At 72.1% G+C, this 24,349-nt stretch overlaps 7 protein-coding genes across 7 annotated transcripts in view; 1 reads left to right on the top strand and 6 right to left on the bottom strand.

Annotated features, from left to right (window-relative positions):
• Positions 1–5,525: 5,525 nt before the first annotated feature.
• On the bottom strand, positions 5,526–6,170 carry AURANDRAFT_24921 (hypothetical protein; the record flags this gene model as incomplete). The annotated part of the gene is made up of 1 exon (XM_009037960.1): positions 5,526–6,170. The coding sequence occupies one exon, from the start codon at positions 6,168–6,170 to the stop codon at positions 5,526–5,528; it is 645 nt and encodes a 214-aa protein (XP_009036208.1).
• Positions 6,171–9,223: 3,053 nt separating this feature from the next.
• AURANDRAFT_63701 (hypothetical protein) lies at positions 9,224–12,677 on the bottom strand (the record flags this gene model as incomplete). The annotated part of the gene is made up of 3 exons (XM_009037959.1): positions 9,224–10,135; positions 11,203–11,547; positions 11,748–12,677. The coding sequence occupies 3 exons, from the start codon at positions 12,675–12,677 to the stop codon at positions 9,224–9,226; spliced, it is 2,187 nt and encodes a 728-aa protein (XP_009036207.1).
• A 1,305-nt stretch (positions 12,678–13,982) lies between these two features.
• Positions 13,983–15,234, bottom strand: AURANDRAFT_63700 (hypothetical protein; the record flags this gene model as incomplete). Its single annotated transcript, XM_009037958.1, has 3 exons — positions 13,983–14,519; positions 14,593–14,861; positions 14,883–15,234. The coding sequence occupies 3 exons, from the start codon at positions 15,232–15,234 to the stop codon at positions 13,983–13,985; spliced, it is 1,158 nt and encodes a 385-aa protein (XP_009036206.1).
• Positions 15,235–15,499: 265 nt separating this feature from the next.
• Positions 15,500–16,315, bottom strand: AURANDRAFT_25038 (hypothetical protein; the record flags this gene model as incomplete). The annotated part of the gene is made up of 1 exon (XM_009037957.1): positions 15,500–16,315. A coding segment is annotated over one exon (816 nt), but the record flags the coding sequence as incomplete, so codon positions are not given.
• Positions 16,316–18,492: 2,177 nt separating this feature from the next.
• AURANDRAFT_24844 (hypothetical protein) lies at positions 18,493–19,080 on the bottom strand (the record flags this gene model as incomplete). The annotated part of the gene is made up of 1 exon (XM_009037956.1): positions 18,493–19,080. A coding segment is annotated over one exon (588 nt), but the record flags the coding sequence as incomplete, so codon positions are not given.
• Positions 19,081–20,953: 1,873 nt separating this feature from the next.
• Positions 20,954–21,817, top strand: AURANDRAFT_3854 (hypothetical protein; the record flags this gene model as incomplete). The annotated part of the gene is made up of 1 exon (XM_009037733.1): positions 20,954–21,817. A coding segment is annotated over one exon (864 nt), but the record flags the coding sequence as incomplete, so codon positions are not given.
• A 1,197-nt stretch (positions 21,818–23,014) lies between these two features.
• Positions 23,015–24,349, bottom strand: part of AURANDRAFT_63697 (hypothetical protein) — a gene marked incomplete at both ends in the record, with an annotated part of 2,573 nt that continues 1,238 nt past the window's right edge. The window contains 2 exons of the mRNA XM_009037955.1: positions 23,015–23,119; positions 23,278–24,312. Of these exons, the coding sequence (XP_009036203.1) occupies positions 23,015–23,119; positions 23,278–24,312 (1,140 nt within the window). The remainder of the gene's footprint in view (positions 23,120–23,277; positions 24,313–24,349) is intronic.

Below are 24,349 nucleotides of genomic sequence, written 5' to 3'. Positions count from 1 at the left end.
CGGAGAGCCGCGACGAAACTTAACCATCATAGGCCAGCTCGCGGCCCAGGACGACATGGTCAACCTGCTGAGCGGCATCGAGGAGTGGGTCGCCGGCGAGCTGGGCCCGCTCGGGTCGCGCGTCGAGGCCGTCGAGGCCGCGGCCGAGGCCGCGGGCGGCGTCGTCGGCTCCGCTTCCGAGGACCGCGCGGTGCTCGCGCTGCTCTTCGACCGCGTCCAGAGTCTCGAGGAGGCGGCCGTCGCCGCGCCGCCGCCGGAGGAGGCGGCGCCCGCGGCCCCGCCGCCGCCGGCCTTCGCCGCGCGCTTCGACGCGGCCGCGGCGTCGCGCGCGGCGACAGCGTCCGTCGGCGGCCTCGACAGGCGCGTCCGGGCCCTCGAGCGGCTCGTCCTGGGCCACGCGGCCGGCGCCCAGCGGGCGCCGCCGGGCGGCGGCCTCGGCGGCGGCCTCCTCGCCGACGGCGCCGCCGACGGCGCCGCGGCGGCGCCCGCGGACGCGGCGTCGATGTCGGTCACCGCGCGCCTCGCGGTCCAGGAGGCGCGCGTCGCGAAGATGCAGCAGGACATGGAGGCCATGGCGGGCCAGATCGCGGCCCTGACGCGCGACCTGCAGTCGGGCGGCCGCCCGGCGCACCCCTTCGGCGCCGGCGGCCCGGCACCGGCGGGCCTCCGGAAGGCGGGCGGCCCCGCGCGGGGCCACCCGCTCGCGGCGGACCGGGGGCCCGACATGATCGCCGAGCTCAAGGCGGCGACGCAGCGGCGAGCGGCGAAGCGCCGCGAGCTCGGGCTCACGCTCCTCGAGTAATTTATCGCCGGACGGGGAACGGCCGGGTCCTCGGGTCCGCCGCGGCGCCGTCCGCGGGGTAGCCCTTCTGCTGGTAGTCGACGCCGTCCTTGGGCCCGTTGTAGACGCCCTCGCCCGGCCGCGGCCCCGGCTGGTCGTCGCCGGCGATGCCCCGCCAGGCCGTCGGGAACTCGCGCATGTACCACGGCCGCCGCGGCTCCTCCCACCGCTGGCACGCGGCCCAGCGCGTCGCCATGGAGAAGAACGTCGACTCGTCGGGCCGCCCGACGTAGCCGCGGATGCGCTGGACGTGCGTCGTCAGCGTCGAGAACCACGTCCCCGTGAACGCGCGGCCCTGGGCGGCGACGAGCACGTCGACGAGGCCGTGCTCGTTGCGGCCGACGGCGGCGACGGCGGCGGCCTCGGCGGGCGTCATGGACACGCCGTTCCAGTCCTTGGCGTACTTGAGGGGCAGGGGGCCCGTCGCGTTGCGCCGCGCGCGCGTCGACGCGAGGATCGCGTCCGACAGGAGCACGACGCGGTGCCCTCGGTGGCGGATCGCGTCGAACGTCGCGCGGTCCGGCGCGTCCGTGGCCACGTACAACGCCTCGCGCGCGCCCAGGGACCGCCCCACGGCGTCCCGCAGCGTCTCCGCGGCCAGGTTGCCGCTCTCGCCGAACTGGAACTCGTTCATCCGCGCGTGCAGGCTGCTAAAGGCCGCGTCCGCACCCGGCACCGCGGGCCCGCCCATGCGCCCGAGCCAGGTCACGATGGCGGCCGCGGCGCAGGTCACGGCGTCGCTGTGGCGCACGACGTCGCGCACGAGCCGCTTGTAGAAGTTGTTCGCCGCCGGGTCCACGTCGGCCGCGTACGCGTAGAAGGGCGTCAGCAGCCGCCCGGCGCGGTCGACGTGCTTCGCGTCGGCGCCGTGCGTCTTCCAGCCCGCCGTGCGCAGGTGGACCACGGCCCGCGCCAAACGGTTGTCCCGGAGCTCCTTGTCGCCGTCGACCTGGGCAGGACAAGAGTGCGACATTCCCAACTTCAGAGGCTCCTATCTCGGTCGTTTTCCGCTCGTTTCGGCTGATTTTTGGACGAGCGATCATCTCTCGGAGCGCTCTCGAAGCGTGGGTGCTGTTTCCGAAACGCGCGCGCGCGGAACACTCACGTTGAAGCGACGTTGCATCACCCTTTTCCTGCCCTGCCGTCGACGGGTTCGCGCCAGAGCCGCGCCAGGCCGTCGCGGCGCCACTCCGGCGGGTCGTAGCGCAGCTTCGCCACCCGCGCCTCCGTGAAGTCGTCCCCAAAGACGCGCTGCGCCCGGGCCTTGCCGAAGATGACGACGCCGCCCTCCGTGTCCGGCACGAAATCCGCGACGAACGACGCGTCGAGCCACTCGTAGAGCGGGAAGCAGCTATCCGTCGCCTTGTGGCGCGGCGTGCACCGCGCCGCCGCGTTCGTCACCTTCTTCCGCGGCGGCCACTCGACGTCGTCGGCGAGGCGCCCCTCCGCCGCGAGCCGCGGGAGGATTTCGGCGAAGAACTCCTCGGACGATATCACGCGCGCGCGGCTCCGCGCGGCCAGGAGCGGCGGCGCGAAGTCCGCGAGGCTGTACTCGCAGCCGCCCTCGGCGGCCTTGCACGCCGTCAGCAGGTAGTAGCTCTGCACCGGCGGCAGCACGAGCACGCGGCCCGACGCGCGCGCGAGGACCAGCGCGGTCTCGAGGCTCAGCCGCACGTTGTTCCAGCCCCCGAAGTCCGGCACGAAGGTGAGGTAGGCCTCCACGTCGTAGGCCGGCACGGCGCCGGCCGGCGCCGGAACCTCGGCGTCGGCCCAGTAGCGCATGGCCGCCGGCACGGCGACGCCGCACGCGCGCGCGTCGTCCTCCTCCTCGGCCGGGCCCGGCCCCGCGGCGGCCGCGAGCGCGCGCAGCGACGCGCCGAGCGCGGCCTTCTCGTGGCGCTCCGCGGCGCTCGCCGCGGCGGCGCTCGCCGACGCCGCGCGCTCCGCCGCCGCCGCCGCGCGCGCCGCCTCGGCGACGACCTCGCGCGTCGCCGCTTCGCGGTGCAGGGCCGCGATGCTGAAGACGGCGTAGCCGGCGCAGAGGCCGACGGCGAAGGGCAGCACGGAGGACCCGCGCATTGCGTCGACGCAGCGGCGATTGCGACTCTAGCAGCCGCGCATCGCGCGTCGAGGCGCTGCAGGCGCCTGCGGCGCGGGCAGCCTCGGATGAGGCAAGCAGTCGACGTTGGCCCGGCCACCTCGAGCATGAGCGCAGCCGAAATGGCTCAGGAAGGCGCCGCCGCCGACGGCGCGCCGCCGCCCGTCACCCCGTCGCCGGCGAGCGACAAGTCGCCGCGCACGCCGACGCCGTCGCCGAGCGACGGGCCGGACGCCGTCGTCGCCCTCGGGCTCAGCTACGCGACGCACCTCGTCGGCGCCCTGTCGACGGTGAAGCGGCGCGGCGCCGAGGCGCAGACCGAGTGCGGCGAGCTCGCGCGCGCCATGAAGGACCTCGCCGCCGTGGAGAAGACCTACGCCCAGGGCCTCGCGGCCATCGCGGGCCGTCTGGAGGCCGCGCTGCAGACCGAGGACGACGGCGCGGACGTACCGACGCGCGAGGCGCTCGCGCGCGTCGCGTCGAACCTGCGCGGGTCGTCGGAGCAGCACGGCGACCTCGCGGCCCACGTCGCCATGGACGTCGCGCGGCCCCTCGCCGCCGCGCGCGGCGAGGCCGCGGCGACGGCGGCCGAGTGCGTGAAACGCGGCGTGTCGACGCAGCGCGCGGTCCGCGGCGCGGACGACCGCTACCGCCGGGCCCTCGCCGCGTACCGGCACAAGCTCACGGACGCGGCGGCGAAGGCCGACGCCGCCGTCGAGGCCGGCGTGCCGCCCGCGGCCGTCGACGCCGAGGTCGCGGCGGCGGCCGCGCGCGCGGCGGCCGCGGGCGCGCCCGAGGACGACGACGCCGCGCGCGCGCCGCCCGACGAGCCCGCGAGCCCCGACGAGTCCAGCGCCGCGGGCATCCTTGCCTCGGCGCCGTCGGAGACGGAGAAGAGGCACGCGCTCCGCTGGACGAGCCGCCTCACGTCGACGCTCTCCGGCAGGGCGCTGTGTGGAAATCAAATCTTCAACCCGACCTCAATGTGAGCAGATGCGACGGTTTTGACGCGAGATCTTCTGCCGTGCTTCGAGAACTCAATGAGAGCAATCGATTCGTCCAAAAATCAGCCGGATCGACTTCGATGTGACCGAGATAGAGAGTTCTGAAGTTTGGCGGGGACCCCCCAAACCAGTGGTCGATTTCCACACAGGCAAGGCGTCCGCGCTCGGCTCGTCCGCGTCCGCGGCCATGGGCTTCGCGTCGCCGTTGCGGCCCAAGGAGCCGTCGCCGAAGCAGGCGCACCAGAACAAGAAGCTCGAGCAGTGGCTCCTGCCCACGGAGGCCGAGCGGCGCGCGGCGCTCGCGGGCCTCGCCGCGCAGGCCGCGCGCGACGCCGCGGCCGCGCGCGCGGACGCGGACGACAAATGGGCCGAGCTGCGCAACGAGAGCCGGGCCTGCGCCCTCGAGGCCCAGCGCGTCCTCGCCGAGTACCAGTGCGCCGAGGAGCTCGTCGTCGACGAGATCCGCGACTCGCTCCGGAAGCTCTGCGTCTTCGAGAGCTCCGCGCTCTCGAACCGCAAGTACGACCTCCAGGCGCTGACGAAGGTGCTCGACGACGTGCTCCCGGCGACGCAGCTCAAGGCCTTCGTGCTCGCGACGGCGCCCGGCGACGTCGGGGACGGCGCGCCCGTCGTCGTCCACGCGGCGACGCTCTTCGCGCACGAGCGCGCGTCGCTGTCCACGGCCATGGCCGACGCGTCGACGACGGAGTTCAAGAGCGCCCTCTTCTCCAAGGCCGGCTACGGCGCACCGGCGGACGTCGGCGCCGGCGACGCGCTGCCGTCGCCGGCGGCCGTCGCCGCGGACCCCGAAAACGCCGCGGGCGCCGCCGATGACGACGTCCGCCGCGTGCCGCTGCCCGTCGCGCCGCCGGCCGTCGGCGCCGCGGCGCTCGGCGACCTGGACCTCGTGCGCGCCGACGCCTGCTTCGCGCTGTTGGAGGAGGCGCAGCGCCGCGCGGACGCGGACGACGAGGCGCGGACGCCCGAGCCCGAGCCCTTCCGCATGCCCCCGCGCGTGCCCACGTCGCCCGCGCACCTCGAAAACGCGCGCGCGCCGACGACGCCGGGCGGCGGCCTCGCGCCCGACGACCTCCACGTCGACGACGACGCCGACGAGAGCGACGACGACGACCCGGCCAGCCCCCGAGGCTCCGAGGACCACGGCCGCGATGCTTGCGGTGTTGGCGACGACGTGGCGGAGGCGGCGGGCGAGGCGGAGGCGGGCGAGGTCGAGGAGGCGGAGGAGGCGGACGACGACGGCGGCGGCCCGGACGACGACGGCGGCGCGGACGACGACGGCGCGGACGGCGGCGCGGACGGCGCGGATCCCCCGGATGATGCGGCGGATCCCCCGGATGATGCGGCGGACGCGGACGCGTGATGCGACGCGCAGGCGTGGCGTGTAAGAGGCCGTGTAAGGCTGTCGGGACGTGTCTGCGAGGCGGCGACCTGATCGAAATCTCGCTGGAGCCTGAGCTCCGCCACGCCCAAGAGCGTCCTCGGGAGCCTCGCGTCCGTCACGAGCACGGCGGCCTGAGCCGCGGCGCCGCGACGTAAAAACAATTCGGCGATTACGGCGAAATCACTTGCAGCAGGACGCGTCCCGCGCGACGGGCCGCGCGTGGAGCTCGTCGAGGACGACGGTCTGCCGCTTCTGCTCGGGCTCGGCCGCCTGGCGCCGCCGCTTGTTCTCGAGGGCGAGCATGGCGACGGCCTCCATGGCGACGGCGACGCCCGTGCCGTCCTTGGCCGACGTGAGGCAGAGGCCGATGCCGAGGTCGCGGCACCAGCGGACGACGGCGGCCTGCTCGTGCTCCCGCGTCTTGTTCGGCACGTCGACCTTGTTCCCGACGACGACGACGGGGAACTCCTCGGGCGGGCCGTCGATGCGCTGGAGCAGCTCGCGGCGCCACATCTCGATCTGCTCGAAGGTCCGGATGTCCGTCGTGTCGTAGACCAAAAGCGCCGCGTCGGCGCCGCGGTAGAACGCGCCGCCGAGCGTGCCGTGGTGGAACCGCTCCTGGCCCGCCGTGTCCCAGATGACGAGGCGCACCTCGCGGTCGCCGAGGTGGAGCACCTTGGACGCGAAGTCCGCGCCCGTCGTCACGCGCCGCGCGGGCGTGAACTTGCCGTGGACGAACTGCATGAGCAGCGACGTCTTGCCCACGTTGCTGCTTCCGAGGACGACGCACTTGAGCAGCGTCGCCGCGGGCTTCGCGTCGCCCATGGGGGTGCGGGGGGGGGGAGGCGCCCCGGTCGAGCGCCGACGCGTCGTCCAGGTCGGGGGGGGAGGAGGCGCCCCGGTCGAGCGCCGACGCGTCGTCCAGGTCTTTCTCCACAACCGATTCTTGAACCTTTCTTTACTTCGCTCTCTCGAGGCGCTGCGCGCAACAGCGTCGGGCAGCCCTCTCCGCGTCCGCAGCCCGACCGCCGTCCGCGCCGACTCTCGGGCCAGCCTCCGAGCCGCGCCGTCCTCCGCGGCGCGGGGCGCCATGGGCAAGGGCGGCATGGCCAAGAAGAAAAAGGGCAAGAAAGGCAAGGGCGGCGACGACGCCGACGGCGGCGACGCGCCGTCGACGCAGGCGCCGCCGCCGCCGTCCATGCTCATGCCCGACGTCGAGAACTACGTGACCCTCGAGCTGAACCTCATGAACTGGCGCTTCATGAACTTCAAGCTGCGCCTGAAGACGGAGACGCACCTCTTCACCGTAAAGAACGCGCTCTCGGAGCGGCACGGCCGCATCAAGGACCTCGTCATCTGCAAGGACTCCTTCGCGGAGAAGAACGAGCTCCGCGAGGACATGAAGACCCTCGCGGACTACGGCATCTTCGGCGCGCCCGAGGACAAGGACCCCGTGAGCGTCCAGATGTACTACGAGTTCAAGCCCTGCGACCACGACGACCCGCTGCTCCTCCACATGGGCAAGGGGTAGCGCGCTAAGCCGTGCGGCGAGCGTGCGTCGGTCGCACCGCCCGAGGCGGGGGCGTCGCGGTCCGGGCGCCGCCGGGAGGACGGTCGCGCCAGCCGTTGAACTGCAACATCATGTGATATAGATCTAACATGCTGCCCGTCGGTCGAAAAGACGCTCTCAATCGATCTGAACGTCGCGCGATGGCGGCGTCGGTCTGCGGCACCGAGGCCGACGTCCTGCCGACGGAGGAGCGCAAGTACGACCACGAGATGTCGACGCCGCTCCAGTGGGAGCAGCGGGCGGCGGCGTGGTCGCACCAGACGCCGCGCATCCAGAACCTGGCCAAGGCGCTGCCCCTCATGAGCAAGGGCGAGGAGGCGACGTTCAAGATCATGGTGAAGAACCTCTGCGAGCTCGCCGGGCCCGAGGTCTGGCGCCAGACCGTCGACGCGCGCCAGCGGTCCGTGCTCTGGCACGCGGTCGACGTCGAGGACGACGCGGCCGTCGAGATCCTGCTGGCGTACGGCGCGGGCGACGACGAGCGCACGCTCCAGAGCTGCCGGGCCCTCTCCCACGAGCGCAACATGTTCTCCATCGCCGCGCAGCTCGGCGCGCCCATCTCCGAGGACACGTTCCACGGCAACGTCGACGAGTCCGCGTGCTGCCACAGCGCCATGTCCTACCAGGGCTCGGAGAACTGGAGCCTCTTCATGCGCGCCCGCCGCGTTCCTCTGTTTGTTTTTCGAGCGCGACCATGGTCGACGCCCCCGCAGGTGCTGCGCGCCGCAGCAGGATCCGGAGTACCTCACGCTCCACTTCCAGAACAACGAGGCCGAGGAGCTGTCGCCCTTCCACGTCCCCGACGACGTCGAGGTCTGCGGGCCCCAGGAAAACAACCCGCCCTTCATGCGATAACGGCGCGCGCGCGGAGGCTCGCGGCGGCGAATTAGAATAAACTCCAAGCGCACTTTGTTTGAAGCGTTGCAAGGCCCTCGTGCGGCCATATTTTTCCTGGGAGCAGCCCACGTCGATCATGGCGACGGGCGCGGGCTTCCGCGTCGTGGAGTCGAGCGCCCTGGACGCGCCCGAGCCGTCGACGGCAAAGAGGGTGAGCGCGCTCCACCTCAAGAACCTGGAGACCATCATCAAGGACAAGGAAAAGTACAAAAAGTCCCAGTCGCGCGCCGACGGGTCGTCGAGCACGCCCATCGCCCAGAATTCGGCGGCGATGATGGACATGATTCGCCAGGCGCGCGGATCCGACGAGCCCTCGCGGGCCAGCGCCTGGTCCGCCGGCGGCGGCGAGAAGCCCGCGGCGCCGCGGCCCGAGCCCGACGTCGGCGGCCTCCCTCCCGCGGCGGCCGCGGCCGTGCGGCGCGTCGCCGCGCGCGAGGCGACGGAGCGACCCGCCGTCTACAACCCGCGGTCCGCCGAGGCCGACGCCATCAAGGCCGCCGCGGAGCGGCGCGCGGCCGCGGCCGCCGCGCGGACCCGGGGCGGCCCCCCGCGCGGCCCCCGGCGCGGCGGCGGCGACGCCGGCGGCGGCGACGCGGGCGCGCTCCGGTCCGCGGCCGCGCGGCTCGCCCAGCCGCCGCTGCCGCCCGACGGCGCCGGTGGCAAGGCGCGGCGCTACGAGCGGTGGTCGGCCGGCGGCGAGGCGCCGGGCCGCGGCTCGAGCAAGGCGTCCGCGGCCGACGTGCTCCAGGCGCGGAACATGCGGATCCGCGCGGAGCTGGCCGCCGACGTCGCGGCGGCGTCCGAGACGCGCGGCGCGCCCGCGGGCGACCGGCCCGGCGGCGAGCGCCGGGAGGCGACGCAGCGCTTCATGAAGGCCCAGACCCGGCTCGCGACGATCGACGCGCTGCGGAGCCACGGGCAGACGGTCCGCGCGGACCACTTCGTCGCCGACGACGACGAGCCGGCGCACCGGGCCGGGGCGGACCGCGGCGGCGACACGACCCTCGGCATCTTCGGCGACGGCGGCATCTTCGACTTCGACTACAGCGACGACGAGGACGGCGTCCTCGACGGCTCCATCTTCGACGACCCGCGCGCGGTCGTCGGCGGCACGCGCGACGCCGCCACGGGCCGGCGCCCCGCGCGGCGCCAGCAGAGCGCGCGCCAGCCCGCGCCGAAGCGCGACGTCGCCGCGCCGCGGCCCCGCGGCCCGGGCCGGCCCGGGAAGGCGGACGCGGAGCTCAACGGCAACGGCGACGACCTCGTCTCCTTCATCTTCTGCTCGTCGGCCTTCGAGGACGCCGACTCCGACTCCGACGACGAGCCCGTCGAGCTCGACGAGGACGACGGCACCTACATCCTCGGCTACCGCATCGCGTGACCGCGCGCTTTTTTATCGTGTACATGGGCCCTAGAGGCCGTAGAGTTCCATCGCCGTGCCGGCGTAGACCCGGTCCCGGTCCGCGCCGTAGACGCCGAGCGCGCCGAGGGCGTCGTCGACGGCGTCGAGCATGGGCCCGTACGCGGAGCCCGCCGACGCCGGATCCGCGGGGAACGCCTCGAGCACGAACCAGTTGCCCGCGTAGTTGAGCCGCGCCGTCGAGAACGCGTCGAGCGCGACGCGCACGGCGGGCACGAAGTCGGCGGCCGTCCAGCCCGGCGCCGCGAAGGTCTGGGGCAGCCCGGACAGCTTGCAGTAGACGTTTTCGAGCTCCGCGAGGCGCCGGAGCGCCGCGGCCCAGGACGCCATGCCCGTGGCGTTGGCGAGGGGCGGGTAGCCGAGGTGGTTGAGGTTGAAGGTGCAGTTCGGCGCCGCGGCGGCGAGCGCGCGGAGGTCGTCGAGCTGCGAGGCCGCGACGAGCGCGTCGAAGGGGAGGCCGAGCGCGCCGACGCCGCGGAGCGCCGCGACGACGTCGGGGTCGCGGAAAAAGGACGGCGGCTGGTGCCATAATCCCTGGCGCACGCCCAGGAGGCCCGGGAACGACGCCTTGAGCGCCGCGACGGGCGCCGCGCCCGCCTCGAGGTCGACGCCGCCGACGAAGCCGCGGACGGTCGTCGCGCCCTTCCTTCCGGAGGCGTCCGCGACGGCCTGGTAGAATCGGGCTTCGGCGACGATCTCGGCCTGGCTCGACGCGTTCTTCTTTTCTAAGGTCATCAATATCGCCTGAATCTCCGCTCCCTCGAAGCGGCTCGAGGTCGTGGCTCCTCGAAAGTCGGCCATGGACCACGACTTGTTCAGATTCGGGAACATGGCGGGAAACCCGTAGTCGATGCCGAGCGTCAGGTCCGCATTGTGGACGTGCGTGTCGATGAGCAGGCGCGCCTCGGCGCACGCGACGGCCAACAGGATGGCGCGCATGCCGAGCCTTGGGGGTTCAAGCACCGCTTCAAGCAGAGACTCTTTTCTTCTCCAAGTACGATGGCTGCCCATCGGTTCTGAAAGATGGACCCGCTCGCCGGCTGGGCCCGGGTGCCCATCAAGCCCTCGAAGGAGGACGCGTCTCTGCTGCGCCGACGGCGGCGCCTGGGCGCCGGCGCGCTGCTCGCCGTCGTCAGCGCCGGCGCTGGGCTCGTGCTCCAGGTCGCGAGCGCCTTCGCCTGGTTCGACGCCGGCGCCGTCGTCGCGCACACGGCCTGGGCCGCGGTGTCCGTGGACGCCTTCGGCGTGACGCGGTTCTACGGGCTCCGCGCCTGGGTCGCGGGCGACGCCGTCGCGCCCTGGTCGGCGTGCGAGGCGAATTACGACGCCAAGGTCGCGGCCGTCGAGGCGGGCCCGCTGCTCACGACGGCCGAGGAGCGCCACGTGCTCCTGGGCATCGACGCGGAGCGCGACGAGTGCGCGTCCTGCGCGGCGGCGGCCGACGGCGTCGTGTCCCTCGCGCTCGCCGCGCTGCCGCTCGCAACCATGGCGCTCTACTGCGCGTTCGTCCGGTGGACGCGGCGCCGCGAGACGCGCACGGCGCGGTACCTGGCGATCACGGCGTCCCTGGGCACCATGGCCCTGCTCACCTGCGCCGTCCTGCGGTTCCACGCGGCCTGCGCCGCGACGAAGGCCGTCGTGGCGGCGGGCGACGGCGCGCTCGTCGCCGCGGACGCGGCCTACGACTGGGGCCCGGGCAGCTACCTCGCCTTCGTCGCCGTCGCCCTGCGCGCCTGCGACCTCATCGTCTTCAGCGTGAGCCCCATCGGGGCGCGGGCGCCGGCCAAGGTCGCCGACGACGCGGAGCTCGGCGCGCGGCTCCTCGCGCCGCCGCCTCCGCCGCCGCCGGACCGCTCGCCGTCGGCCTGGAGCCCGACGACCAACGCCCTGCGCGCGGCGACGTACCAGTCCCTCCCCTTTAGCCGCGAGGACTAGAGGTCGGCGCAGGCGAGGAGCCGGTGGGGCCCGACGCCCGGGAGCGCGACGCCGGGGGGCAGCGACCCCGCGACGCCGCCGCCGGCCTTGACCCGCGGCTTGCGCGGCGCGTCGGGCGTCAAAAAGGCCGGGAGCGCGTCGTAGGCCCTGTCGGCGCACTCGAAGCGCTTCACGTCGCCGGAGAGGAGGCCGTCCGTGACGAGGTTGTGCAGCACGACGTACGTGTCCCAGGCCGACACGTGCTTGCGGGACTTGATCCACTGGCGGAAGGCGTAGATGTCCCGCTTCTCCGCCTCCATGCCCGGCGTCTGGCAGGGCCGGTCGTTGCGCGCGCAGTCCGCGAGCGGCACGATGTGCTGCGTCGCGCGCGAGCACTGCACCTGGGCAGCAAAAGGGTGATTCAACGTCGCTTCAACATGAGTGGTCCGCGCGCGCGAGTTACGGAAAAAGCATCCACGCTTCGAGGCCGTTCCGAGAGATGATCGCTCGTCCAAAAATCAGCCGAAACGAGTGAAAACTGGCCGAGATATGAGCCTTTGAAGTTGGGAATTTCGCTCTCTTTTGCTGCCCTGCACTGCACGTTCGCGCAGTACGCGAGGTCGTGGTGGACGGCGTCGAAGAGGAAGGGGTGGAAGAGCTTGCCGTGGGGCGGCGTCGCGAGGAGGCGGAAGTGGTTCGTGCACGCCGCGCACTGCGTCGCGCCGCCCGCGAGCAGCTTCGTCGTGCTGTCGAGGAACGCGTCCTGGAGGCCCTTGGCGTCGGCGCGCGCCGCGAGGGCGTGCAGGCTCACCCAGAAGGAGCAGGCGCGGTCCCAGGACGACGGCCGGCAGGCGCCGAGGCTCGCGCGGTCCGCGACCTTCGGCCGCCGCGCGAGCTTCTCGTCGGTGACGTTGCCGACGCGCCAGGCCTCGAAGGCGAGCTCGCGGTCGAAGGACGCCGCGTCGAAGGCGCCGGGGAGGCAGGCCCAGGACGCGCGCGCCGCCGCGGCGACCTCGGCGGGGAGGCCGCCGTGGGCCCGGTCCCCGTCGCTCGGCGCGCGCACGGCGTCGCCGATCGCGGCCCGGCACTCCGCGAGCGGGTGGATCTGCGGCAGGAGCTTCGCGAGCCGTTCCGCGGCCTCGACGACGACGGCGCGGTCGCCGTCGAGGAGGAAGACGCCCGCCGCGCCCGCCGTCAGGAGGTCGTGGATCCCGTGGAGGTCGTTCGCGACGACCGACGATATGGGCAGCGCGTCGGGCACGTAGTGGTGGCAGTAGAGGTGGTAGCCGAGCACGCCAAAGGCCAGCAGCGCGAAGACGACGACGGCGGCGAGCGGCGGGCCGCCGGGCTCGAAGTTCGGGTCCCGCGGCCGCCGCGCCTTCTTGCCCTTGAGGCCCCGGGCGCCGCGGCGCAGCGGCGGCACGGCCGGCCGCTTCACGGGCGGCGCCTCGAGCGCTTCGATGGACGGCGCGTCGCTCTTCTCCCAGCCGCCGCCGGCGGCGTCCGACGCGGCCGCGTGGCGCCGCTGCATCGCGACGCGCCGACGACGATGGAGTGAGGCTGCCCCCGAATGTGTTTTCAGCTAGGCTAGGAGAGGTTAACAGCTAGAGGGCCTCCCCCAGCACTTGCTTCAACAAGGAGAGTTATTAAAGCGGTGAGCAATGGAGGCCACTAAAAGCAAGCATAGGTCTGAAACAGCAGCTCCGCCGAGATAGCCCGCATGGGTGAAACGTGGCTCGGGCCCGTGCAGGCGAGCTCGCGGCCGGCCGCGGCGCCGACGCGCGCTCGAAAACCCACGCACGATGCGAGCACGCCGGCCGTGATCGTCGTAGGCTGCGCGCGCAACTGCGCCAAGGACCTTCCGGCCTGCCTGCGCACCCTCGAAGGCGTCGCGCGCGTCGCCACCGACTGCTGCGGCGGCGGAGGCCCGGCGGGCTGGGTGCTGTTCGAGAACGACTCGGACGACGGCACGCTCGCGGTCCTCGAGGCCTTCCGCCGCGCGGGCCCGCGGCGCCACGTCGTGTCGGAGGTCGGCCTCGACGCGTGGCTGCCGAAGCGCACGCACCGCCTCGCCCACGGGCGCAACATGCTCCTGCGGCGCGTCGAGCTCCTGGGCTGGCTCGCGGGGGCGACGCTGCTCGTGATCGCGGACCTCGACGACGTGAACAAGGTCGTCGACCTCGGCGGCGCCGCGATCGCCTGCGGCCTCGTCGCAGGCGGGTCCCTCGACGTCGCGACGGCGAACCAGCCCCGCCGCTACTACGATCTGTGGGCCCTGCGCACGGCGCGCGCGCCGGGCAACAGCTGGGCGCGCGCCGCGCGCTACGACGCGAACCGGTACGCTGCCGGGCTCTCGTTCTTCTTCCCGGAGATGTCCCACGGCGCGGACGCGCTGCCGGCGACGGGCGACCCCGTCGAGGTGCTGAGCGCCTTCGGCGGCCTCGGCGTCTTTTCGTGCGCGGCGCTCCGCGACCGCGGCGACCCGGGCCGGCTCGCGCCGGGCCTCGTCTACGACGGCCGCGACGCCGCCATGGCGCCGGGCGCGTGCTTCCCCTGGCTCGAGGGCCAGGACTGCGAACATTGCGCTTTTTTCGCGGCGCTGCGCGCCCATCGCGGCGGCGACCTCCGCGTCGCTATCGTGCCCCAGCTGCTCAACTGCGGCGACCAGGCCGCGAAGGACGGCGCGTCGAAGCAGCTGACGGACGCGCTCCTGAAATCCATGCTGCCGGGCTAAGGGCGGGGGACGTGTTTAAGGGTCCAGGGGGGGGGGGGGGGGACGATCGAGGCGACGGCCGGGCGACGTTCGCGAGATCCTCGAACTCGCCGGCGGCGCGGATCATTTCATGGACTTCGAGATCGCGATGCCCGCGGCCGCGGCGGCCGCGCCAATGAGAGCCACGGCCTCGGCCGCGTGGAGCGCGTCCGCGGCGCCCGAGGACTTGGCCTTCGCGCCGTCCTTCCCGAACCCCTTCCAGTCCGCGTCGGCGCCCGTCATGGAGACGCGCTGGACCGTCGCGACGGGGATCTCCTGCCGCATGCTGTTCCTGCGCACCGCCGCGACGTACTGCTCGGTGTAGGGCTGCGCGGCGCCGACGACCTGGCCGCTCGGCAGCGCGCCGCCGCCGACGACCTGGGCGACCGGGCCCGCCGCCGCCCCGGCGACGACGGGGTTCATCGGCGGCGCGCCGGGCGCCATCGCGGCGACGCCGACGACCTGGCCCGCGACGGCGGCGTCGCGCTGCATCTGCGGCGACGTCGGCGCCGCGAGCTGATTCCCCGCGGCGAGCTGGTTGAGGGTCGGCACGGGGATCGACGTCGCCTTCGGCGACGAGGGGTCCGGGTCCATCGCCGCGGTCGAGAGCCCGGGCGGGACCTGGACGAGGATCGTCGCCGGCGGCGGATTCGGCACCTGCACGACGAAGGCGCCCCCCCTGCGGCGCCAGGACCTGGAGCCGCGCGCCGGGCGCCATGCCCGGGGGCACGGGCACGTGCACGCAGGGCGTGTCGGCCGGCCCCAGCGGCAGCGCCTCCCAGTAGGCCGTCTTCGAGTCCGGCTTCGGTCTTGGCGCCGGCCCGCCGAAGATGCCGCGGAGCGCCTTCCCGGCGAGGTTCTCGAGGCCGGACTTGAGCGAGCCGTCGCCGCCTTCCCGCAGCACGAGCGCCGTCGCCGGCGGCGCCCAGGAGAACTCGACGCAGGTCCCTTGCCACGGCTCACCTAGTTCAAATTCGCTAGAACCATCGAGTCTAGAGATGTCGTCCGTGGCCACCGTGGCCTTGAGCGAGATGCCGAGCACGCCGAACGCCGGCGCGTGCCGCAGGCAGACGGCGTTGGCGCGCTCGCGCCAGAGGCGCGCGCGGCCCGCGCAGAGGCTCGAGGACGACCGCTCGCATTGGCTGATGATGAAGACGGGACAGCCGACCGTCGCGACGACGCAGCACTCGACCCGGCCGAGCCCCAGGGACGGGAGGCCGAGGAGGTCGCCGATGAACGCGTCCCACAGGTCCACCTTGACCCCCCGCGCGGCGAGGGTGATGGGCAGGCACTTCGACGAGAAGACGTTTCCATTGAACTCCGTCTCCCCCGTCATGTAGCACTGATCCTGCACGCTATCGACGTAGAGCCTCGCGCCTCCGGCGCCCTCGAACGTCCCTGGGATGGATGCCGTGCAGAAACCTCTTGTTTCTATGCGATTGATGGGCATGACGGCGGTGTGCGGTGTTGCAACTTGGGTGGCGAGAGCAGCCCGAGGGCCTGGATTGCACCCCGAAACCGTCGGCACCTTCCCGGCAACAACATGGTCAACTATTTTTTTGAAGTCCGTTCGAACCCGGTTCAAAGTCCAGTTCAAGCTGCTAGAGGGACCCGTGGGTGACGGGCTTCGCGCGGGCGAGGAGCGCGGCGCGCTGGTCCGGCGCGAGGGCCGCGAGGAGGAGGTTGAGGCGCGAGTCCGGGTCGTCGAGGAGGTTCGCCGGGTGGTCGAACTCCGCGACGGCGCCCGCGTCCATCGTGAGGATCATGTCGCTGTCGATGACCGTCTCGAGGCGGTGCGCGATGGTCAGGCTCGTCGTCCCGACGAAGGCGTCCTTGAGCACGCGCTGCACGGCGGCGTCCGTGTGCTCGTCGACGTTCGACGACGGCTCGTCCATGACGACGACCTTCGTCTTCCGGAGCAGCGCGCGCGCGACGCCCAACAACTGCTTCTCCCCCGCCGACAGGGAGCCGCCGTCGGCCTTGACGACATGGTCCAGCGCCAGCGCGCCGAGCCCCGCGGCGTCGAGCGCGCGCCGCTTGTCCGGCGACCCGTGCTCCTCAAAGGGGTCCAGGTTCCGGTCGACGGACCCGCTCAGCAGCACGTTGTCCTGGGGCACCATGGACACGCGCTTCCGCAGGGCGCAGAGCCCGACGAAGGCCACGTCCAGCCCGTCGATCAGCACCCGGCCCGCCTCGGGCTCGACCAGGCGGAGCACGAGCGCGACGAGGCTCGACTTGCCCGCGCCCGTGCGGCCGATGACGCCGACCCTCGTGCCGCCCTCGACGTACAAATTCAGGTGCTCCAGCGCCGGCGGCAGGCCCGGCCGGTAGCGCAGCGTCACGTCCGCGAAGCGCAGGGACCCGTTCGACGGCCAGAGCTCCGCGGGCGGCTCGCGGTGCGTCGCCGGCGTGTCCCAGTGCCTGGGCAGCACAAGGGTGATTCAACGTCGCTTCAACGTGAGTGTTCCGCGCGTTACGGAAAACACATCCACGCTGCGAGACCGTCCCGAGAGATGATCGCTCGTCCAAAAATCAGCCGAAACGAGTGGAAAACGGCCGAGAAAGGAGCCTTTGAAGTTGGGAATGTCGCTCTCTTGTCCTGCCCTGCCCAGTGCTTCTCGACCGGCGGCCCGTGCTCCGGGTCGCAGAGCTCCTGGAGCCGCTCGAAGGAGCTAAAATAGAGCCGCAGCGTCGTGAGCTGGAACATGAGCACGCTCAGGAAGTAGGGCAACAGCACGCTGTAGGTGAGCGCGAGCGGCGCCGTCGCCTCGTCGACGACGGTCCCCGAGCCGTCCAAGAGGACGACGAGCGCGGTGGCCCAGGCGCAGGCCGCGGCGATGAGCGTCGCGTGCAGATTCGCCCAGGCCGGCACGGACTCCGTGCAGAACCGCAGGTGCGCGACGTCGTGCGCGTGGATCGCGTGGCGCCCGAGGAAGAATTTCTCGACGTACGCGTCGCCGGAGCCCGGCGAGATCGACCGCGACGCGAGAATCTCCGAGAAGTTCGTCATGAGCGGCGCGAAGGCCGCGTTCGCCAGCCGCTTCGCGTTGCGCAGGCCGACGTCGGCGACCTCGACGACGACGCCGTAGGCCGCGAGCGCGACGGCGAGCACCGCGACCATCGGCGGGACGACGGCCGCGATGAGCACCGCGAAGACCAGAATCTGGCCCGACATCTGGAAGACGTGGTCCACGTAGAAGGATAATTGCAGGTCCACGACCGACAGGTCCGCGGAGAAGCGCGACGTCAGGCGGCCCGTCGGCGTCGCGTCGAAGTAGGACAAGGGCGCGCGCAGGACCCGGTGCAGGCAGTCGCGGTGGAGCGTCTTCGCCGCGCGCACGCCGCCGGCGGAGAAGAGCACGGACGTCGCGATCAAGAGCACCGCCGACAGCAATACAAAAATGCCGTAGAGCCACATCGCGTCCTCCGCGCGGTCCGACTCGAGCCGGTCCTCGCGCTTCTCCTCGCCGTCGACGTCCAGGATGCCGATCCAGCGGCTCAGGGACCAGTCCCCGAGGGCGAAGCAGCCGTAGGACGCACCGCAGACCGTGGCCGTGCACCAGAAGCGCGCGACGCCGAAGTTCTCGAGGTACTTCCTGTACATCGACCCCGCGATCGCCTCCTTCCGCTGGAATTCCGCCTCGACCAACGCCCCCTTCGCCTCGCGCTCCTTCTCCGTGAGCTTGTCGTCGAACATGGCCGACGACAGGGCGGCGCTCGGCCGCCCCACCATCGCCGCGAGCCGCGTCGCGTCGGCCGGCGGCGGCGGCGCGGCGGCGGCGCCGTCGCGCCGCGCGACGGGCCTCGCGGAGAAGATGAGCGAGTCGTCCTCCTTGTAGAAGGCCACGCCCAGGTCGTCGTCGCTGCCCGCGACGTCGAGCTCCACGGCCTTTCTGAGCGGGGGCGAGAGGTCGACCTCCTCGACGGGCGTCGGCAGCCGCGCGGGCGGCGGCGGCGCGGGCGCGCCCGCCATCGCCGCCAAGTCGAGCCCGACCATGCACGTCGCGCCCAGGGAGGACGTCAAATCCTCGTCGTCGCTCACGTCGGACCCCGGCGGCGAGTCGTACTCGTCGATCATGTCGCCGCCCGCGCCGAGGCACGCGAGCACGGACGATTGCGCGGCGCCGTCGAAGGCCCGCGGGTTGTTCGTCCGCTCGCTGCCCGCGGGCGCGAAGGACCGCTCGCGCATGTCCATGCCCAGCGCGTCGACGTCGGCGCCGTCGCTAAAGTCCGTGCCCGCGAAGAGCTCCTCGAGCTTCGACTTGGGCGCCGGTCCCGCCGCGAGCGGCCGCGGCAGCGTCGCGGGCGACTGCGCGCGCGGCGTCACGTTCTCCTCGTAGTCCGCGGCGCCCGGCTTGGGCGACGCGCGCCGCGCCTCCTCGAGCTCGAGGAGCGAGTCGTGGCTCCCCTCGCGCGCGGACGCGAGCGCGGCGTAGTGCGGCGCGCCGGTCCGCGACAGCTCGCCCGGCGGGCCCTGCTCGACGACGCGGCCGCCGACGACGACGACGACGCGGTCGCATTTCGCGGCCAAATGCATCTGGTTCAGCGCCAGCAGCACGCCGCGCTCCGGCGACGCGTAGCGCCGGAACGCGGCCTCGAAGACGTGCGCGGCGACGCGGACGTCCAACGCCGACAGCGGGTCGTCGGCCACGAGGAGGTCCGGCCGGGCGTACAGGGCGCGGCACAGGCTCACGCGCGCCTGCTGGCCGCCGCTCAGCGTGACGCCGCGCTCGCCGACTTCCGTGAGGTCGCCCGCGGGTTGCCACAAATCGAAGTCCGCGCGCAGGCCGCACGCGTCGACGCAGGCCTCGTACCTTGACCGGTCGAAGGGGCGGCTCAGCAGCACGTTGGCCCGCACCGTCGCGGAGAACACGAGGGCCTTCTGGGGCGCGATGGCCACGGACCCGCCGAGCGCGCGCGACCCCTTGGTTCTCGATAACACGCCTCCGGTCGCCGCGGCCAACAGGCACGTCTTGCCCGCGCCGACGGCGCCGACGACGGCGACGACCTCGCCGGGCCGCACGCAGAGCGTCACGTCCTCGAGGGCCGGCGTGTCCGTTTTGGGGAAGACGAAGGTCGCGTCTGTGAGCGCCGCGAGCTCCGAGGACGTCTCCTCCTGCTCTTCGGTCTCGGCCGCCTCCGGGAAGAGGTAGGCGTCGAGGCGGTCGAAGCTCACCTTCATCACCAAAATGTACATGTAGGTCTGGGGGAGCATGATCATGGACACGCGGAGCGCCTGGAAGACGCTGAGCGCCGCGAAGACCGACGCGTAGTCCAGATCGCCTTCCCCCGAGTAGAAGCAGGCCATGAACGCGACGCAGGACGCCAGCGCCGGCGACGCGCGCCCGAGGCTCACGGACACGACCTGGGAGCAGCGGAACCGGAAGATCGCCGCGCACTCCTTGTCCCGGACCGCCGCCACCCGCGACTCGAAGCCCGGCTCCCAGCCGAAGAGCTTGAAGGACCGGATGCCCCGCAGGGCCTCGTTGATGAGCTCGAGGCGCTGGTCCGCGAAGCCCAGGTTCACCTTCTGGGCGCGCTTCGTGACGCGCGCGAGGCGCGTGTTCGTGAAGAGCACGAGGACCATCGTGCAGACCTGTGTGGAAACCAACCACTGGTTTGGGTGGTCCTGACCAAACTTGAGAATTCTCTAGCTCGGTCAAATCGAAGTCGATTCGGCTGATTTTTGGACGGATCGATCGATCTAGTCGAGTTCTCGAAGCCCAGCTGAAGAGCTTGTGTCAAAACATTCGAATACGCTCACATTGAAGTCGGGTTGAAGATTTGGTTTCCACACAGGTGCAGACGCCCGCGACCGTCGGCACGAAGCCGAGCCGCGTGAACAGCATGACGCAGCCGCCGACGATGGCGACGAGCGACGCGGGCATGAACACCAAGAAGCGGCACATCTCGACGATGGACACGAGGTCCGACCCGACGAGGTTCGCCTCCGAGGAGCCGCCCTTGGCGCCGCGCTTCGCGTTCGGCGCGCGCTCGTCGGGGGCCACCAGCGCGGCCCCGGCGGCCTTGAGCGTCGCCGCGCGCCGCGCCACGAGCGTCGACGCCACCTGGAGGCTCCGCAACGAGAAGAGCTGCGTGTTCAGGCTCATGAGCATCTGGCTCAGGCCCTCGCTGAAGACGACGAATCCGAAGACGCACGCGACGAGCACCTTGTACTCGTTGGAGTAGCGCGGGCCCCGCGCGGCCGTGCGGATGGCCCAGACCAGAATAAAGGGCCGCCCGACGGTAGATAACAAACCCTGGCAGAGCCCGAAGAAGAGCGCCGTGCAGACGCGGCGCCGGCCGACGTCGAAGAGCAACAGCGCGAGGCGGACGCGCGCGCCCGCGGAGCGCTTCGCGCCCAGATAAGCGTCGGCCGCGGCCATGGACGGCGCGCTGTCGAACTCGGGCAGGTACGGCGGCAGGTCGTCGCGCTCCACGGGCGTCGCCATGCCCCGCCGCGCGAGCGGCGGGATCCACGACGCGCCGTAGAGCCGGAAGACGCCGCGGCAGCCGCCCCAGAACTGCCTGTCGCCGGCCTCGTCGTAGGTGGCGGCCATAGTTGCTGCGAGCCTCGGTCTGGTCCGCCGCCGGGCTGCCCGGGCGCGATTACGACGCAGCCTCGGTCTGGTCCGCCGCCGGGCTGCCCGGGCGCGATTACGACGCGGAGTTCAGCTGGTCGCAGACGCAAAATTACCACAGTCGGCACCGCCGCGGCGGCTCGAGCAGGCTCGCTGAAGCGAGGGCAGACTTATGTCGGCATCGTCGTCCCCCTCAAGCCTTGCGCAATCCCGGCGGGTGTGTCGCGAGCGGCGAACCTGATATTGAAAATCTGGCGCCGCGGGCGCGAAGCAACTCGAAAGGGACCGACAGCGCCGTCAGCGCCGCCACGGACAAGAAGCCCGGCAAGGACCTGTCGACCATGGCCCTCGCCGATGGCCTCGCCTTCCTGCTCAACATCTGCTCGTCGGCGCGCGCCCGGCGCCCCCGGGAGCGCGCGCGCCCCCGCCCCGACGCCCGAACCAATGAAGAACCGCGCGCCCCCCCATCTTTAGGTCTTCATCATCTCCGTGAACAAGCGCCTCATGGGCAGCCAGGGCTACGCGTTCCGCTTCGTCGTCACGCTCAACGCGCTCCACTACCTCACCACCACGGTCTGGACCGTCGTCGCCAAGAAGGTGGGCCTCGCGAAGCAGGACGACGGCGCCGGCGGCAAGCCCGCCCACGTGCCCTGGCGGGCCGTGGCCGTCTTCACCTTAGTTTCGGACGCGTCGATCATCAGCCTGAACACGTCCTTGATGCTCAACAGCATCACGCTCTACCAGATCGCCAAGCTGGGCATCATCCCCTGCACCTGCGTCGTCGAGTACTTCCTGTACGGGCGCGTCTTCACGGCGAAGATGATCGCGTCCATCGGCCTCACGCTGTGCGGCGTCGCCCTGGTCGCGATCACGGAGATGAACGTGTCCTCCTCGGCGCTCGGCGTCGCCGTGGCGGCCTGCAGCGTGCTGAGCTCGTCGGGCCAGCAGCTCCTCGTGCGCCACCTCCAGCTCAAGCACAACGTCTCCGCCGGCGCGCTGCTGGGCGTCGTCGCGCCCGCGCAGGGCATGTCGCTCCTGCTCCTCTCGCCGGTGCTCGACAAGCTGAGCACGGGCATCTTCGTCACGGACTACCGCTGGAGCCGGGGCAGCGCGCTCTGCCTCGTCATGTCCTGCAGCGCCGCCGTCCTCGTCAACGTGTCCCAGTTCCTCGTGCTCGGCCGCTTCACGGCCGTCACGTATCAGGTCCTCGGCCACGCGAAAACGATCTGCGTCCTCGTCGTCGGCTACCTCTTCTTCGGCGGCCAGATCACGGGCCAGCAGTTCGTGGGCATGACCATGGCCGTCGGCGGCATGATGTCCTACTCCCAGGCGAGCCAGAACGCGCCGCAGAAGCCCGCGTCCGCGCCCAAGGCGTCGGAGTCGGACCTCACGGACCTCCTCGGCAAGAACAAGGAGTCGAACGCCGTCTAAAACAATGTACGAGTCGCGCTTACATAGCCCGCCGGCGGGATATGTTGAATGCAGGCCTGGAGGCCGGCGCGCGCGGGGAGGGGGTGCAAGCAGGTGTGGCGGGTGCCGCCTGGGCGGCTATGTACAGCGTGGAAGTCGACGCCGACGCGCGGGGCGTCGGCGGCGGCGGCGGCGTCCGAGGGCGGACGTCGCCGGGCGGCGTCCGCGCGGTGCGGGAGCAGCCGCGAGGTCGTCATCGTCGTGTTCTCGTCGTTCTCATCTCGTTCTCATCTCGTCGTTCTCATCTCGTCGTCGTGTTCTCGTCGTCCTCTTCTCGTCGTTCTTAATGGTTTCCGAAGAAGGGGGCTAGACTGAAGGGAGATGAAGATCCGCCACTCCTTCGAGCGTGCGACCCCCCCCCCCATGCCGCGCAAGAGCGAGTCGCTCTTCCGCGTCGTCGAGGTGCCCGCCGCGGACCGCGCCGCCGGCGGGCCACGAGGTGGGAGGCCGTGTGTTGGTGGGGGGTGGGGGAAGGGTGGCGGGTGAGGGGGGGTCGACACGGGGCGGGCATGAAAGATCGAAACGACGAATCGATCCACTTTCCGTTTTTAGGTTTTCGCTCGTCGTTTTCGACCGACTTTTTCACCAAATATGTGGCTCTCGCGGCGAGGGGGAAGGGACGTGCTCGCGGGAGCCAATGCGGGGATATTTGGACGCGGGAGGTGACGATGCGCGAGAGGCGGGGTCGAGCGGCGCAACAGTCGAGAAACGCCGCTGTGATTTTCACGATAGAGCTCGCTAGTTTCATGCAATCCTCAAAATTTGTCGAGGTTCGATATCGAACGACAAAGCCGGCTATGTTGCACCTCTCTAGAGCTTGATTCCAGAGACCCCTAGGCTAGCCCCACTAGGGTAACACCCAGTGTGCCACCTCCTATGTGCCTGGAGTTCGCCGCGCTCTTCGCGCTCATGACGCCGACGGTGACCAACTACGACACCCACGACCTCGAGGGGTCCTTGCTCGACGTGCCGGGCGCGCACGTCGCCGACTTCCGGAAGACGGTCGGTTGCCCAGCCGGCATCACCAGGCGCCTTCCCGCCCGCCCTCGCGCCCGCCGCGCCGCGTTAGGAGCTCCCCCGGTCGTCGCCGTGGGCGAGGAGGAGGTCCTTGCGCGTGAGGATGCGCCGCCGGCGGGGGTCGAGCACGGGCAGGTGGCGCACGCCGAGGGCCTTGAAGATGCGCAAGGCGCGGGGCGCGGGGCAGTGGGGCGGCACGGTCACGGGCGCGACGTCGACGCGACCTCGAGGATCACCGTGCCCTAGCGGCGGAGTCGAGCGCCGCCTCATCGTTGTTAAGCCGCGTCGCGCTTCGTGATCTCGAGGATCACCGTGCCCTCGCGGTACTGCTTCTCCTCCTGCTCCGCGACGCAGAGCGGCGTGCCGCTCTCGGCGACGTAGGGGGCCGCGTCGGTGACGCCGAGCTCGGGGAAGCGCTGGAAGAACTTGTCGACGATGGCCCGCTTCGCCTTGTCGCCCATCTTGCTCTTGAGCCGCTCGGCCTTGGCGCGGAAGCACGCGCGCTCCACGCGGCCGTCGACGACGTAGAGCACGAAGATGGGCAGGCGGTCCTGGGCGAGCTTCTTCGCGCGGGCCATCGTCGCCGCGATGGACCCGAAGCCGCCGAGGCCCCCCGCGCCCTTGGCGAACGCGCCCGCGGCGAGCGCGCCCGCGGAGCCCATGGCGCCGAGCGCGGCGGCGTTCGGCGCGACGCCGGTTTCGGCCTCGGCCCCCGCCGGCGGCTCGGGCGCGGGCGCGTCCGCGGGCGACGACGGCAGCTCGACGAGCGTCGCCGCGGGCGAGCCCGGCGGCGGCGCCGCGGCGGGCAGCGCGACGACTTCGACGGAAACCTCGCCCTTCTCCTCGCCGGCGGGCTCCGCGGCGCCGAAGCCCGCCGACGCGAGCCACTCCTTGGACCCGGCGCTCACGGCCGCGGCGTCGTCGCTCGGCTCCCGTCTGTCGTGCGTCTGCACGCGGTGGAGCACCGTCGTCTGGCGCGGCCGCTGCGGCGGCTCCTCCGGCGGCTCCTCGGCGGCGACGCGCGGCGGCGCCTTGGGCGACATGGCGCTGCTCAGGCGCCCGAAGACGCTCTTCTTCCGCTCGGGCTCGGGCTTCGCCTCGAAGCGGATGGCCGCCTCCTCGCGCTCCCGCTTCCGGTCGAGCGCCTCCTGGTACGTGGGCACGACCTGGGGCGCCGCCGCCGGCGCCTCCGTCTCCGCGCGGCTCTTGCGCCGGCCCGACGCCGAGCTCGGCCGGCTCCGGGACGCGCTCGACGGCCGCGAGCCCGCGGCGGAGCTCGGCCGGCTCCGCGTTGCGGAGCCCGGCCGCGAGCCCGGGCCCTCGTAGGCCTTGCGCTCCGGCGGCACCTCGGCCTTGGGCGACGCGACGTCGACGCGCTTCGGC

This window comes from Aureococcus anophagefferens, assembly GCF_000186865.1.
Source record: "Aureococcus anophagefferens unplaced genomic scaffold AURANscaffold_7, whole genome shotgun sequence".
Taxonomy (NCBI): Eukaryota; class Pelagophyceae; order Pelagomonadales; family Pelagomonadaceae; genus Aureococcus; species Aureococcus anophagefferens.
The sequence above is the reverse complement of the archived record's forward strand: the minus strand, read 5'-3'. Positions and strand labels throughout refer to the sequence as shown.